This window comes from Entelurus aequoreus, linkage group LG04 (assembly GCF_033978785.1).
Source record: "Entelurus aequoreus isolate RoL-2023_Sb linkage group LG04, RoL_Eaeq_v1.1, whole genome shotgun sequence".
NCBI classification, from domain to species: Eukaryota; Metazoa; Chordata; class Actinopteri; order Syngnathiformes; family Syngnathidae; genus Entelurus; species Entelurus aequoreus.
In genome coordinates this window covers 59,840,675-59,856,312 of record NC_084734.1, presented here as the reverse complement: position 1 = coordinate 59,856,312, position 15,638 = coordinate 59,840,675, and the positions used below count along the sequence as shown (strand labels likewise).

Below are 15,638 nucleotides of genomic sequence, written 5' to 3'. Positions count from 1 at the left end.
ATTGTATGCATGTTCGAAACAAACTCAAACCATAAACCATCAAAACTTTCTGAATACTTTACTGATTTTCATGTGGATTTTATAATGCAAACTTGATGAATGTACCGTAACTATGATACAGTGCAAATTATTTTTCATATTTTAGTATTCACAGTGGGATTAACAATGATACAATATTCGAACTAGACTGTAGACAGGTATTTTGCAAACACTTTAAACACATACATACACTATTATTTTTATAATATCTACTTATTAACGTGTGCTTATTATAACCTACTTTTCTTAATACATTATGTTGTTGTGGTACTCATTGGACTAAATCTGGTACATTGGGTACTAATTTCATGCCATCTCATGTGTGCTGGTATGACAAAAGTCCTTGAATATATACTGTATACTGTATACTGTATATATATATATATATATATATATATATATATATATATATATATATATATATATATATATATATATATATATATATATATATATATATATATATATATATATATATATATATATATATATATATATATATATATATATATATATATATGTATATGATGAGAGTGCAGAGGAGAAGGAGCAGACAACCTGGACGGACAAGCCCCTACATGGCATGTACCACCGTCAGATAGAGGAAGTGGCTGATATCAAGAAATCCTACCAGTGGCTGGAAAATGCCGGACTGGCAGACAGCACAGAGGCACTAATCATGGCATCAAAAGAACCGGCCATAAGCACAAGCGCCATAGAGGCCAGAATCTACCCGAGTAGATTAGACCCAAGATGCAGACTGTGCAAAGAAGCCCCTGAGAGAGTCCAGCACATAGTAGCAGGCTGTAAAATGCTAGCTGGATCAGCGTACATGGAGAGGCACAACTAAGTGGCTGGGATAGTATACAGGAACATCTGCAACCAGTATGGAATAGAAGTACCCAAATCCCAATGGGCCATACCACAGAAGGTGGCTGAGAACAACAGGGCCAAGGTTCTGTGGGACTTCAGCTTCCAGACTGTCAAACAGCTTCTGGCTAACCAACCAGACATAGTGTTGGTGGACAAAGAGCAGAAAAGGGTGGTGGTGATAGATGTGGCAATCCCAGCTGACGCCAACATCGGGAAGAAGGAACACGAGAAACTTGTATAAGCCAGTGGTACTGCTCGTAGTAGTTGTTTGATTCGTGTGAAAGTGGCGGCCGACCTCGTCTCACAAGATGCAGTTTCTCTTAAGTATCCTTCTTGAAAATGGCCTTGCAAATATATATCTGTCACCTAATCAATGTTTTGCTCTCCTTGGTGAATTTTCTGTCATTTTCAATGGCTCGTATGGCTCCGGTGCCACTTCCTGTTTTTGCAACTTGTGATTGGATACTCGCTCGGGACTCCCAAGTGAGTATCCAATCACAGCGTAAGGCCAGCTAGTAGGCCTTACTGGCAACATCTCGTGATCTGATTGGCTATGGCAACTGTCTATCAACCGTATGTGTCCGTTCACTTAGAGTGCACAGACGCCTGCATTGTTGATTCTGAAGGCCCCGGGCAGATTTGGTACAGCTTGGCAACATAAGATAGCTGAATTCTGATTGGATACAAACTCTAACCCGAAAACAACTGCACAGGAAATAGCATAATATGACATGAAGAGAATATGAATACTTTTAGATATTTAGGGATAGTAAATTAAAAATTACTTTTATATTTAATTATGATCATGATTTCTGGTTATGTTAGGCCAGGAGAGAAGGCCTTGCTGGCCCTGACGGCCCACCACTGCTAAGCGTATAGCTAGCTGGCAACATAGTGGTGATGGCTGGTGGGCATAAATACAGTATGATAATCTTCGATTCACAAAATATAACCAATAGTCATGTTCACTCTTACTTGTGGAAAGTAATCCCCCATGACCTATTTTCCACGGTCCGCTTTATATGTCATGTCTATATATATATATATATATATATATATATAACTATATATATATATATATATATATATATATATATATATATATATATATATATATATATATATATATATATATATATATATATATGAGATTATGGCAGCACGGTGGTACAGGGGTTAGTGCATGTGCCTCACAATACGAAGGTCCTGCGCTCAATCCCGGGCTCGGGATCTTTCTGTGTGGAGTTTGCATGTTCTCCCCGTGACTGCGTGGGTTCCCTCCAGGTACTCCGGCTTCCTCCCACCTCCAAAGACATGCACCTGAGGATAGGTTGATTGGCAACACTAAATGGTCCCTAGTGTGTGAATGTGAGTGTGAATGTGAATGTTGTCTGTCTATCTGTGTTGGCCCTTGTCCAGGGTGTACCCCGCCTTATGCCCGAATGCAGCTGAGATAGGATCCAGCACCCCCCCCCCCCCCCCCCCCCGACCCCGAAAGGGACAAGCGGTAGAAAATGGATGGATATATGATGTTTATGGTCTGTACTGGCCGCAGCAGTACTCGGTTGGAATACAATTGTCCACTTATCAAACAAACAGAAGAAGTCCGAAGCTAAAGTCATAGAAAAGTTTCTGAAGCACAAAAATTATGACTAAAGTGGTGACCCTGAATTGTCATTTGCAATTAAATCTTATTGACAGTTTATTTAAGAAACATATATATTATTGTTATTTTACTAATTTAAACTCTGCATAATTATGCGTACATTTATTTTTCATCAGTTTTTATGAATCCTTTCTTTTGCAGTACAGGTGAAACTGAGATGAAAGTCCATTAATTTCAGCAATTGAACATCAAATGTGAAACTAATGTGTGATATAAATGCATTACCTACAAAGTAAAAATACGTCAAGCTTCTATTTGTTACAATTTTGATGATCGTGGCTTACAGATTTTGAAAACCTAAACATTTCTGAAAATGTCAGTTTGTTTTCAAAAGCTGCAAACTATAATCATCAAAATGATATCAAGCAGAGGGGTTAGTGCGTCTGCCTCACAATACGAAGGTCCTGGGTACGATCCTGCGCTCGGGATCTTTCTGTGTGGACTTTGCATGTTCTCCCTGTGACTTTGTGGGTTCCCTCCGGGTACTCCGGCTTCCTCCCACCTCCCAAGACATGCACCTGGGGATAGGTTAATTGGAAACACTAAATTAGCTCTAGTGTGTGAATGTGAGTGTGAATGTTGTCTGTCTATCTGTGTTGGCCCTGCGATGAGGTGGCAACTTGTCCAGGGTGTACCCCGCCTACCACCCGAATGCAGCTGAGATAGGCTCCAATGGATGGATGGAATCTTGAATTGCATATTGTAAGCCTATGTTATATGTTAGTTGTCCCTTGTAAATCGAATTGCTGGTACAAACAAACCTTTGCTCCATATCCTTATATTTTGAGTTTCACCTTTATATTTGATTAGTGTTTATTTTTGTAACCAACCTGATCTAAGCCTTGACAATAATCAATTGTGATTAACACAGGGTTTCATATTGTTCGACAAAGTTGTAAACTGTAAGTCGGTTAGATATAATTATTAATACAATTAAAATCAAGAGTAATATTACGAATTCAGTGTTAAAGTTGGTCCCAGGCCTTTTTGTAGTGAAAAAGTTAGGCCCCGAGTTCAAAAAGGTTAAAACCCCCTGCTCTACAGGCTATAACAATTAGTGGTCGTTGTGTTCATGATTGTAGTAACAGTATATCAACACTAGGTGGTAACATTTGCCTAGTAAATGTTATTCAACCAGACACTATAACACTTTTAACTATTCGTGAGCGTTCGTTTTTGTATTGAAACCGCATATGTGTAATATATATATTTTTTTTAATGGTTGTTTTTTTTACAGTCTGAAGTTTTAATTCGTGGATGTCCACGAGTAATTGTACAATATCAATGCAAAGTTCCCTTCACATTTCATTCGTCTGCGTTAATATAAACATTCCAATCCTTATATTTGTGCATAATCATGCTTGAATACAAAAATAATTATACATCTTAAAAAATGCATGCACAAACTACAGTAACTCTAATTGACAGCCGCCGTGAGATAAAAGTCCATATTTCCGACAGCCCCTGAAGGGCTCATGCGCTATCAAACCATAGCAATTCGTCTCCAACAGTAAACAGCTGAGAGAAAGGGTAGAGAAGACAAAATGGCGGAGTGAATGGGTTGCGCTGTGGCAAACGGTTGCGACCCTCGAAGATAGTCCATTGGATATTTAGGACCGAAATGTTTGGATAGAAAAGCGATATCGCCAGGAACGTAATTGTATTGGCGTTTCAGTCATACGTTTTTTTAGGTCGTTTTTCCCCCCGCGACGATCCTCGCGATAGCATTTAGCTGTAACTGGCTGGTCGTACAAGGCCGCAACATCTTTCAGATTTACATCGAATTGTATGTCGTTACTGCCACGTCATACAGTATTTCTTAAAGGAATTCGTGTTTCAACGAACATCTTTTGGGAATGGTAGCGTAAAAAAAAGTCAACGCACTGATATTTTTTTCCCATCCGGCGCATTACGTTAGCCGTAGTTCTTTTTTTTTTTTTTAAAGTAGCTAACAGTGGTCGATAGCCACCAACGCCAGCTGACTCGGGGCCACCTTTATGTTTCGCAGCTGCCCATAAAACACATTTCTCTGAGGTGAATCTTGCGGCGATTGTCATCTGGTGGATATTATGGCGAGCAGCAGCGGCTCGAAAGCCGAATTTATCGTCGGTGGGAAATACAAGCTTGTCCGAAAAATTGGATCGGGGTCTTTCGGTGACATATATTTGGCCATCAACGTCACAAATGGAGAGGTAATATTCTTCATATTTGTCCATCCCTATTTGTCACCGCAGTTGATTTTAACGAACATATGTATTCTTTAAGGTTACTTTACTCAGTCCTGCGTTTGTATCTTGATTATCCTACGCATGAACCTTGCTGCATGTATAAAATGAACGCTTTAACATGTGACATATGTGATGATCAGACATGTAACTGTCACCTGTCTGGTGTGTTATGTTTAGGAGGTAGCAGTCAAACTGGAGTCCCAGAAAGCCAGGCATCCACAGTTGTTATACGAAAGTAAGCTGTATAAAATACTACAAGGTGGTGTCGGCATTCCACATATACGGTAAGGGCCTTCTTGTTACCTTGTATTGTCATTGTACTGTTTTAAGTCGATTATTGCGTGTACTTTGTCTATAGTATACATCTACTGTAGTTGTATTAAGCTGTCGTAAGATCACCTCAAGGCTAACCAACTATGCTAACAATGTCGCTTCCAATGCCTTCGTGTTACTTCACAACATTCATCTCGTTGTCGTTCGTAGTTCTGTTACTAATGTGCCGCACTCATATTGTGTTCATTTATCGTCAACGACAGTTGTTGCGGGTGAGGAAAAGGTTGCTCTGTGTGGAAATGGCCGCTCCTCTTTTGTTGTATTCTTAACATGTCTTCCTCGACTCGGAGTAGAAAATGGCGGCCAAGCACAGTAGGGGAAATAAGAACTTGAGCCTGTCGTGGAGTGGTTTAACTGCGCCAGAATGAGCAGATTTGTTTTTGTTTTTCATTTTAGATAGGTGATGCAAACTGTTCAATTCAAACTTGATAAACGGTGCGCAAGTTGTTAGTTTCAGGGACATTTTTAAAGTTGGAATGACTTCTGGTTGCTAACATCATTTGAGCTTGAATTAAGTACATTTTCTTGGAGGTTAGTACTAGACTTTAATGAGTCCATGAGTAAAGTACACTATAGTGTGTGATCTTGTGTGCAGAAACTCTTATAAAAACGTCAGTGTGATTTAATCTCTTATACAGCATTGAATGTTGCCTTAATCCAGTAGACCCCAACCTTTTTTTGCACCACGGACCGGTTTAATGTAGGCATTATTTTCAGGGACCGGCTCTCCACTTGTGTCAGATAAATACAGCAAAAATAAGTACATGAAAAATACAACTCACTATAACAGTGAATTAGTGGGAGCCCTGGGCTTGTTTCTTTGCAATGAGATCAAACTGCTGGGGACTGCAGATGGAAATCAGCCTTTGGCTACAATCTCTCACATTTATATTTTATCCATCCATCCATATTCTTCCGCTTATCCGAGGTCGGGTCGCGGGGGCAGCAGCCTAAGCAAGGAAGCCCAGACTTCCCTCTCCCCGGCTACGTCGTCCACCTCTTCCCGGGGCGTTCACGGGCCAGCCGGGAAATATAGTCTTCTCGTGGTATTCTGGGTCTTCTGGCCCTAAACACCTCCCTAGGGAGGCGTTCGGGGTGGCATCCTGACTAGATGCCCGAACCACCTCACCTGGCTCCTCGATGTGGAGGAGCAGCGGCTTTACTTTGAGCTCCTCCAGGATGGCAGAGCTTCTCACCATATCTCTAAGTGAGAGCCCCCGCCACCCGACAGAGGAAACCCATTCCGGCCGCTTGTACCTGTGATCTTGTCCTTTCGGTCATAACCCAAAGCTCATGACCAAAGGTGACGATGGGAGCGTAGATCGACCGGCAAATTGAGAGCTTTGCCTTCCGGCTCAGTTCCTTCTTCACCACAACAGATCGATACAGCGTCCGCATTACTGAAGACGCCGCACCGATCCGCCTGTCGATATCACGATCCACTCTTCCTTCACTCGTGAACAAGACTTTGAGGTACTTGAACTCCTCCACTTGGGGCAGAGTCTCCTCCCCAACCCGGAGATGGCACTCCACCCTTTTCTGGGCGAGAAGATTAATATTTTATATGTTCATTGATGTGGTGACATATCCAGAGTGTACATTGCCTTCCGCCCGAATGCTGCTGGGATAGGCTCCAGCACTTCCCATGAAACCAAGAGGGACAACCGGTAGAAAATGGATGAATAGGTGTTCATTAATGTGCATTGTATCATGTCACAAAGTTATAACAAATGGCAACTTACTATGAAGAGTTTTATTATACATCTTTAAACAGGGAGCAGCACGGTGGCACAGGAGTTAGTGCATGTGCCTCACAATACGAAGGTCCTGAATAGTCCTGGGTTCAATCCCGGGCTCGGGATCTTTCTGTGTGGAGTTTGCATGTTCTCCCCGTGACTGTGTGGGTTCCCTCCGGGTACTCCGGCTTCCTCCCACCTCCAAAAACATGCACCTGGGGATAGGTTGATTGGCAATACTAAATTGGCCCTAGTGTGTGAATGTTGTCTGTCTATCTGTGTTGGCCCTGTGATGAGGTGGCGACTTGTCCAGGGTGTACCCCTCCTTCCGCCTGAATGCAGCTGAGATAGGCTCCAGCACCCCCCACGCCCCCAAAAGGGACAAGCGGTAGAAAATGGATGGATCTTTAAACAAGCTTATTGGTGTGTCTAGTGGGATAGGCGAAAGTTAGGTCAGAGAAAATGCAGTCGTTTACAAATTATTTAATGTTTCTGTGCGGGTCGGTACCGGTCCCCGGACCGGTGGTTGGGGACCATTGCCACAATTGATTTTGACGTCTCAATTGTTGACTGTCAATCAATCAATCAATGTTTATTTATATAGCCCTAAATCACAAGTGTCTCAAAGGGCTGCACAAGCCACAACGACATCCTCGGTACAGAGCCCACATAAGGGAAAGGAAAAACTCACCCCAGTGGGACGTCGATGTGAATGACTATGAGAAACCTTGGAGAGGACCGCATATGTGGGTAACCCCCCCCCTCTCTCTAGGAGACACCGAAAGCAATGGATGTCGAGTGGGTCTGACATGATATTGTGAAAGTCCAGTCCATAGTGGATCCAACATATCAGCGAAAGTACAGTCCATAGTGGATCCAACATAATAGTGAGAGTCCAGTCCATAGTGGGGCCAGCAGGAAACCATCCCGAACGGAGACTGCATCTAATAACTTTAACATTTAGATTTAAATCCTATTTAAATATAAGATTGTGTACACGTTTATGTAAAATACTTAATAAATAAAGGTATTTGACAAACTGTACCTGTAGATTTGTCATGACTAGGTATTTAACAATTACCGGTATTGATGGTAAAACTCTGCACGGTCAGTGGTATTGTTTCAAATTTTAATTATCATAAAATTGTGATTCACATTTCTATTTCCTGAAGAAGCAAGCTACCGTGCTGATTTCTTGCTCGCCATTAGCAGCGCTAGTGGGTAGCTAGCTAAACTTGTATAAACACATTGCTGTGTGAGCAACTGAGCTCCCCTGCTTTGGTTTACTCATTAAGAAAAAAAAATAAAGGTTGGTTAAAAGATTTCAGTGTGTGGAGAAGTATTTTCTGAGCACATAACTGGTGATCACAATAATAATGATATACCAGCGGCAGTATCTTCAAGTATGGCAAAGGGCTGGTCGTCCAGCCCCATCATTTCCACGATGAAATCACAGATCCCTTTAGGATCGTCTCTAGCAAACTTTTTGCACTATTCAAACGCCACGGCTTAAAGGCCTACTGAAATGATTTTTTTTTATTTAAACGGGAATAGCAGATCCATTCTATGTGTCATACTTGATCATTTTGCGATATTGCCATATTTTTGCTGAAAGGATTTAGTATAGAACAACGTCGATAAAGTTCGCAACTTTTGGTCTCTGATAAAAAAAACCCTTGCCCCTACCGGAAGTAGCGTGACGTTGTCAGTTGTTCACTCCCTCATATTTTCCTATTGTTTTCAACGCAGCTAGAGCTATTCGGACCTTTACCCCATTAATTTGAGCGAGGATGAAAGATTCGTGGACGAGGAACGTTAGAGTGACGGACTAGAATGCAGTGAAATACATATTTTTTTTCGCTCTGACCGTAACTTAGGTACAAGCTGGCTCATTGGATTCCACACTCTCTCCTTTTTCTATTGTGGATCACGGATTTGTATTTTAAACCACCTCGGATACTATATCCTCTTGAAAATGAGAGTCGAGAACGCGAAATGGACATTCAGTGCCTTTTATCTCCACGACAATACATCGGCGAAACGCTTTAGCTACGAGCTAACGTGTTAGAATCGTGCTTTAACTGCATATAGAAACAAAAAAAATAAACCCCTGACTGGAAGGATAGATAGAAAATCAACAATACTATTAAACCGTGGACATGTAAATACACGGTTAATGCTTTCCAGGCTGGCGAAGGTTAACAATGCTGTGCTAACGACGCCATTGAAGCTAACTTAGCAACCGGACTTCACAGAGCTATGATAAAAACATTAGCTCTCCACCTACGCCAGCCAGCCCTCATCTGCTCATCAACGATCAGCGATCGACGGAAGGACGAAGGACTTCACCCGATGCGTTTGGCGGCCCGGAGACGTAGGAAGTCAAGGTGAGGTCGCCGGCTAGCGCGTCTGCTCTCCAACAAAGTCCTCCTGGTTGTGTTGCTGTAGTCCGCTGCTAATAAATGATAATGATAAATGGGTTATACTTGTATAGCGCTTTTCTACCTTCAAGGTACTCAAAGCGCTTTGACAGTATTTCCACATTTACCCATTCACACACACATTCACACACTGATGGCGGGAGCTGCCATGCAAGGCGCTAACCAGCAGCCATCAGAGGCAAAGGGTGAAGTGTCTTGCCCAAGGACACAACGGACGTGACTAGGAAGGTAGAAGGTGGGAATTGAACCCCAGTAACCAGCAACACTCCGATTGCTGGCACAGCCACTCTATCAACTTCGCCACGCCGTCCCTAATACACCGATCCCACCTACAACTTTCTTCTTTTCAGCCTTCATTGATCATCAAACAAATTGCAAAAGATGTCCAGAATAATGTGGGATTATGAAATGAAAACAGAGCTTTTTGTATAGGATTCTACGGGGTACCATAACTTCCGTTTAACTGACTACGTCACGCGCATACGTCATCATACCGCGACGTTTCAGCCGGATATTTCCCGGGGATTTTAAAATGTCACTTTATAAGTTAACCCGGCCGTATTGGCATGTGTTGCAATGTTAAGATTTCATCATTGATATATAAACTATCAGACTGCGTGGTCGGTAGTAGTGGCTTTCAGTAGGCCTTTAAGGGCAGCTTTGTAGACTTTCAAAACCCCGTTGTAGCAATGCTGGTGTTTTATATATCTGGTGAAGTTTAAATGTTTTGAAGCTCAATGTTTTTTTCCCTCCTCACAAATGTTTAAAGAACATTTGGCGCAAATAGCACGCAAAGTCTTCCTCTAAAACAGTGAAAATCCCACTCGCTTGACACCATGTTTGTTTACAATGAGCTGGTGGCAGGTTTATGACAGGCATGTCGGAGAAGATGTGCGCTTTCCTTACCCTAACCCACCAACATCACAGTACTGGTAATCTCACCTCATTGGAGCATTGTATATATTCTTATGGTTATCGGATCATTTTTAAATGTCATCAGATATATTGGTGTGACATAGGGCTGCGCAATGTGGCAAAACATTATTAAATATTATTTTAATATCATCTGATCTTGATCAATTACTTTTTTAACCTGACAGTTTTAAAGCATCTGTACTAAAAACTAAAACTCTAGATTGGTTTTTAATAACAAACTAAGTAAATGCAGCAAATTAAACAATATAAGAACACAGAAAAATATTTAAACTTTTTACTCAACATAGAACAAATAACACAGTGAAGTATTTTTACACTCCTGAGTGTGGTACAGTGTTTATTTTGGAGATAATGAAGACATTTTGAAAGGTAAACAACAATTTTCCAAATGTTAGGAAACATATGCTCTTCACATCATTTCTACTTGTAAATGTGTATCGTATTTAATAACAAAGCAGGTTTTTAGTATTGGTCCGATGGCTGCACCGTAAACTGCTAATGCTGTGAATGCTGGCAGCAGCAGCAAGAATTACACGCTCTCCATATATTTACTTTGGTGGTACTATGGCTCAACTACAACTCTACTCTTTGGTTAACGTCATCCTTATTGTAGCCAAAGGTGCACAGGATTCATTCTGGGTACAAACTGCTTACTTCACGTTGTACTGTTGGCTCGGTGTTTCAGTTTTTCTTCATGACGCTTATGTGTAGCAAACTGGATGGAACAGTGTTGCTTGGCTGCTACTTCTTCTTCTGCCATGGTTTTTGGTGGCCTTCGTGCTTTGCAACACCTGGCTTCCTGTCATGCAACTACACAATCAGTCCTGTATTTGAAGGGGATGGTGTATTAGAGAGAGAATTACAAGGGGAGGAAAATGGAATAATCTACGTAGCAGTTTCCCGTCTGTTAAAAGGTCTAAAATTTGGTTTAGATTTTTTTTTCTGTGAATCCCCCAGCCCTAGGTAGTACTTTTACAGGTCCTTAAACATATCTTCCACATCACATTTTTCACCCCAGGGCACCGACGCACAACAAATGTTCAGTTAACTTTATTATATAACTCCAAGTCACAGCTGACATTTATTTCACTGCCCTTAGCTTGATCAATGATTGGTTGGTTTACGTATAAGAACATTCATGATTGGTTGGTTTACTATGATGAGTCACGATTTGTTTAAAAGTGGGCCAAACATTAGGGACAGGCCAATCAGAGGCAAGATAGGGCGGGGCATGGAACCAGGAAGGGAGAACACAACAGACATCCCAAATGACGATGAGTGTCGCAGAAGAGAAAAGATAATTTTCAAGCGACATGTAGCACAGAAACATTTAGTAGCAATATGAAAAGTTTTAAATATCACAATTTCAATATTGACACTCAAACAAGGTACACATGTGCATTCATACATACAGACACAATGCCATCATAAGGCCTACTGTAATGCTCAAACACAGAAAACATCCCTTAACCGCTAGCGCTGTTGCAAACATGAGTGTAGGGCTGGGTGATACGGATCAAAACTCATATCTGATATAGTTTGGCCCACAAACTAACCCATAAATGGAAATATCCGTTGACTTAACTATATATCTCCACCATGCCCTGACTTAAAATGTTGGGGACTGATAGGGATCCCAAATTAAGGCTGCAGCTAACGATTATTTTTCTATCGATTAATCTATAGATTATTTTTCCTTTTACCGATTTTTTTTTTAAATTCAAAATGAAGATGAAAAAATAAATGTTTTTTCAAAAGGCATGGCTTTTATTTACCAAAAAAAAGAAGTATGGCCACTCAGTCAACATTGACAACAACATGACTAAATATTCTGTAACAATGTAAACATTTAAAACTTTTAACATTTAACAAAATTAAAAGTAGCTTATTTGCTTTTTAATGTGCAAATATAAAAGTCAACATCCAGTGCAAATCTTAATATTCAGCAATAGTATAAGCATTTCAAAAGTAAAAGTATTGCTTATTTTGCTTTAAAATGTGCAAAAATAAAGATAAACATCCAATACAAAAAAGTGCAAAACGAAATATTCTGTAACAACAGTGTAAACATTTCAACAAAAGTGAAAGTATTGCTTATTTGCTAAAATGTGCAAAAATAAAGATAAACATCCAATACAAAAAAGTGCCAAACTAAATATTCTGGAGCACTGTAAACATTAAGTATTGCTTTTAAAATGTGTAAAATAAACATCCAGTCCAACACAGTACACAATAACCAATTCTACTCATTCCAGTGAGTGACTAACAGTTGTAATGAAGAAAGGTTAGCATGTGTACATGTTTGGTTCTTTTCTTGTTTACAATATTCCCAGCAGCTGAAAATAGGCGCTCAGAAGGGGTCGATGTGGCTGGAACTGAGAGGTAATTAGCCTTCACCTCAAGCCAGGACTGCGAGTGAGCTGAGCTGCAGTTTATATTTCTAGAAGGTCAACGGGCTCATAGTGATGTTACTAGTAGTTGACTGGGAGGTGTTTATTATCATTTGGGGAGAGTCCGCTGCCTGATGCTCACCTGCTAAACACCTATCTGCTCCACGCTGAAGCGCTGACTACATGCGCTCTGAATACACACTGCTGATTGGCTGATAATGCTTCGTGTGTACCAATCAGATGGTTGTGTGGGTGGGACAATGCTGCGTGCTGAGACAGAGGCAGAGGAGCGAAGCAGCTTGTTAAGACTTTAGCAGCTAAAGTTAGCTTTAGCTTAGAAACTCGTTGGGTACACCACCGTGCCGAACCGAAAGCCCCGTACCGAAACGGTTCAATACAAAACACGTACCGTTACACCCATAGCAGATACAAATGACACATTCATGTTTTTGTGTAATGATAACGTATGCTTGCGCGGACGATTGACTAGTTGATGGTTTTCTTTTCAAATGTTCGTTCATAGCTGTTGTGCTGCTATGATAGGCCATTTCCGCTCGAGACAGTGTGCATACAACAACATTATTAGGCCGTTTATTGAAATACTCCCACACTTTTGACCACTTTTGGCATGCTTTTCCCCCCTCGCTCGCACCGCTCGCATCGTCTGCTTTGATCGTCTGCTTTGCGGTACGCCATGACGGTAGTGTGACGTAAATATGCGACGCGTCGACGCACAAAAACGGCGTCGACGTATTTACGTAACCGATGACGTCGACTACGTCGACGCGTCGTTTCAGCCTTATCCCAAATACACAAAAACGGTTACCAACAAGTAAAAAAGTAGGTTTTGCATAATAAGATCCCAACTTAAAAGGTGTTTTGAGATAAGAAAGAAAAAAAGCCTTGAAAATAATATAAGAAAAGTCAAATATAATCTCCAATCTTCTTTTAAAAAAACATCTAGCTATGCTCAATTCTTCAGCTAACAAAAACATAAAAGAACAAAATGTAAAATAAAGTGCCCTGGTTTAAGAGGACATGTTTAAACGTTAGCAGCAACATAAAAATAATTGACTTTTAACAATGGTGTTTTTATAGGTAAGCAATATTATAGGACATACACACAAATATTTTACCCAGGAACACTAACCTGCCAACTGCTTCATGATGCTGTGTGACAAGCTGTGTTCTGAAAATGACTTTTATAGGTAATTTATTATGGTTACTTGTTACTAGGGCTGTAACTAACTATTATTTTGATAGTCGATTAGTCAGCAATTATCCTAACGATTAGTTGACTAATCAGCTAATAAAGAGTACACGTATTTATTGACTCTAATTTTTCCATGAACTTTTAAATGCAGCTTAAGTATGTTGAGGCATGTGCTTACAAACAACAAATATGACTAATTCATTCATAAATATTTATATTGTTACTGTGCTGCTCATTCAGCTGTTACACAAATGAAAACGACTAAAATACTGTCTACTTTACGACCCCGAAAAGGACAAGCAGTAGAAAAATGGGTGGATAGATGGAAAACAAACAACAAAACACAAAATCTAACTTCCTCAAAAAGAAAAGCATTTTGTGATGTTTAAAAAGCTGCACAGTGGTATATTGACTATTGATTAATAATTATTGGCAGTTGTAGCACTCTAATAGACTCAATGTGTCAAATTGTCTTTGAATAATTCTTAAAATGTTGGCTATTTAATAGATTGTATGTTTACTCTTATGATACCTCCGCATTGGTGCCTGTCTGTCTCTCTTTGTGTGTTTGTGTGTGCGGTTGTGCCCGCGCGGTTCGTGTTTGTAAAAGTGCCTTTGTTTTTGCCAATGCAAATTGACACTGCATTAAAACATACTTGAATTGATGTAGACAAAGTTTAGCTGGCTGACTTTGGTTTTTCACACAACTTCGTCTCATTATTGTTAGCTGGCTACCAAGGTAGAAGCTAATACTCTTATTACCAAGGTTGAGTCCGCATCTTCCCTCCAAATGTCAGACATTATGCCCCCACTTTAAATGCTCACATATCACTGATGTACTGCCATAAAAACAAGGTCCACTTTACCAAATTATCAGGGTATTCTTGTTTTTAAACAAGAAAAAGAGGTCATCTCAAACTTTACATGTTATCACCGGCGTTCTTTTTGCGTGCGACCCACTTTCACCCAGAAAAAAACACGAGTGATGAAATATAATTGCCGACGTCAAATCTTATTGTCCACAATTTTGACTAAACAAAAAAGTATATGAATTACTAATGGAATGCATCTTTAATAAATGGAATAAATTACTAGGGAAAGTAATTTTTTATAAACTTTAAAAAAAATTATAATATCTGGTAGGGGTGTAGGGAAAAATCGATTCGAATTCAAATTGCGATTCTCACGTTGTGCGATTCAGAATCGATTCTCATTTTAAAAAAATCTATTTTTCTTATTTTTATTTTATTTTTTCATTTTTATTTATTATTATTATTTTTATTTTTTTTAAATTAATCAATCCAACAAAACAATACACAGCAATACCATAACAATGCAATCCAATTCCAAAACCAAACCCAGCCCAGCAACACTCAGAACTGCAATAAACAGAGCAATTGAGAGGAGACACAAACATGACACAGAACAAACCAAAAGTAGTGAAACAAAAATGGATATTATCAACAATATAAATATTAGTTACAATTTCAAGATAGCAGTGATTAAAAATCCCTCATTGACATTATCATTAGACATTTATAAAAAAAAAAGAACAATAGTGTCACAGTGGCTTACACTTGCATCGCATCTCATAAGCTTGGCAACACACTGTGTCCAATATTTTCACAAAGATAAAATAAGTCATATTTTTGGTTCATTTAATAGTTAAAACATATTTACATTATTGCAATCAGTTGATAAAACATTGTCCTTTACAATTATAAAAGCTTTTTACAAAAATCTACTACTCTGCTTGCATGTCAGCAGACTGGGGTAGATCCTG

At 39.8% G+C, this 15,638-nt stretch overlaps 1 protein-coding gene across 6 annotated transcripts in view; it reads left to right on the top strand.

Annotated features, from left to right (window-relative positions):
- Nucleotides 1-4,047: 4,047 nt before the first annotated feature.
- csnk1a1 (casein kinase 1, alpha 1) overlaps nt 4,048-15,638 on the top strand; it is a 76,468-nt gene continuing 64,877 nt past the window's right edge. For 4 of the 6 annotated variants that reach the window (XM_062045385.1, XM_062045384.1, XM_062045381.1 and 1 more), the window contains exons 1-2: nt 4,048-4,770; nt 4,984-5,090. In XM_062045385.1, the coding sequence (XP_061901369.1) occupies nt 4,648-4,770; nt 4,984-5,090 (230 nt within the window). In that variant the 5' untranslated portion in view covers nt 4,048-4,647. The remainder of the gene's footprint in view (nt 4,771-4,983; nt 5,091-15,638) is intronic. The other 2 variants (XM_062045382.1, XM_062045386.1) reach the window with 2 other exon arrangements.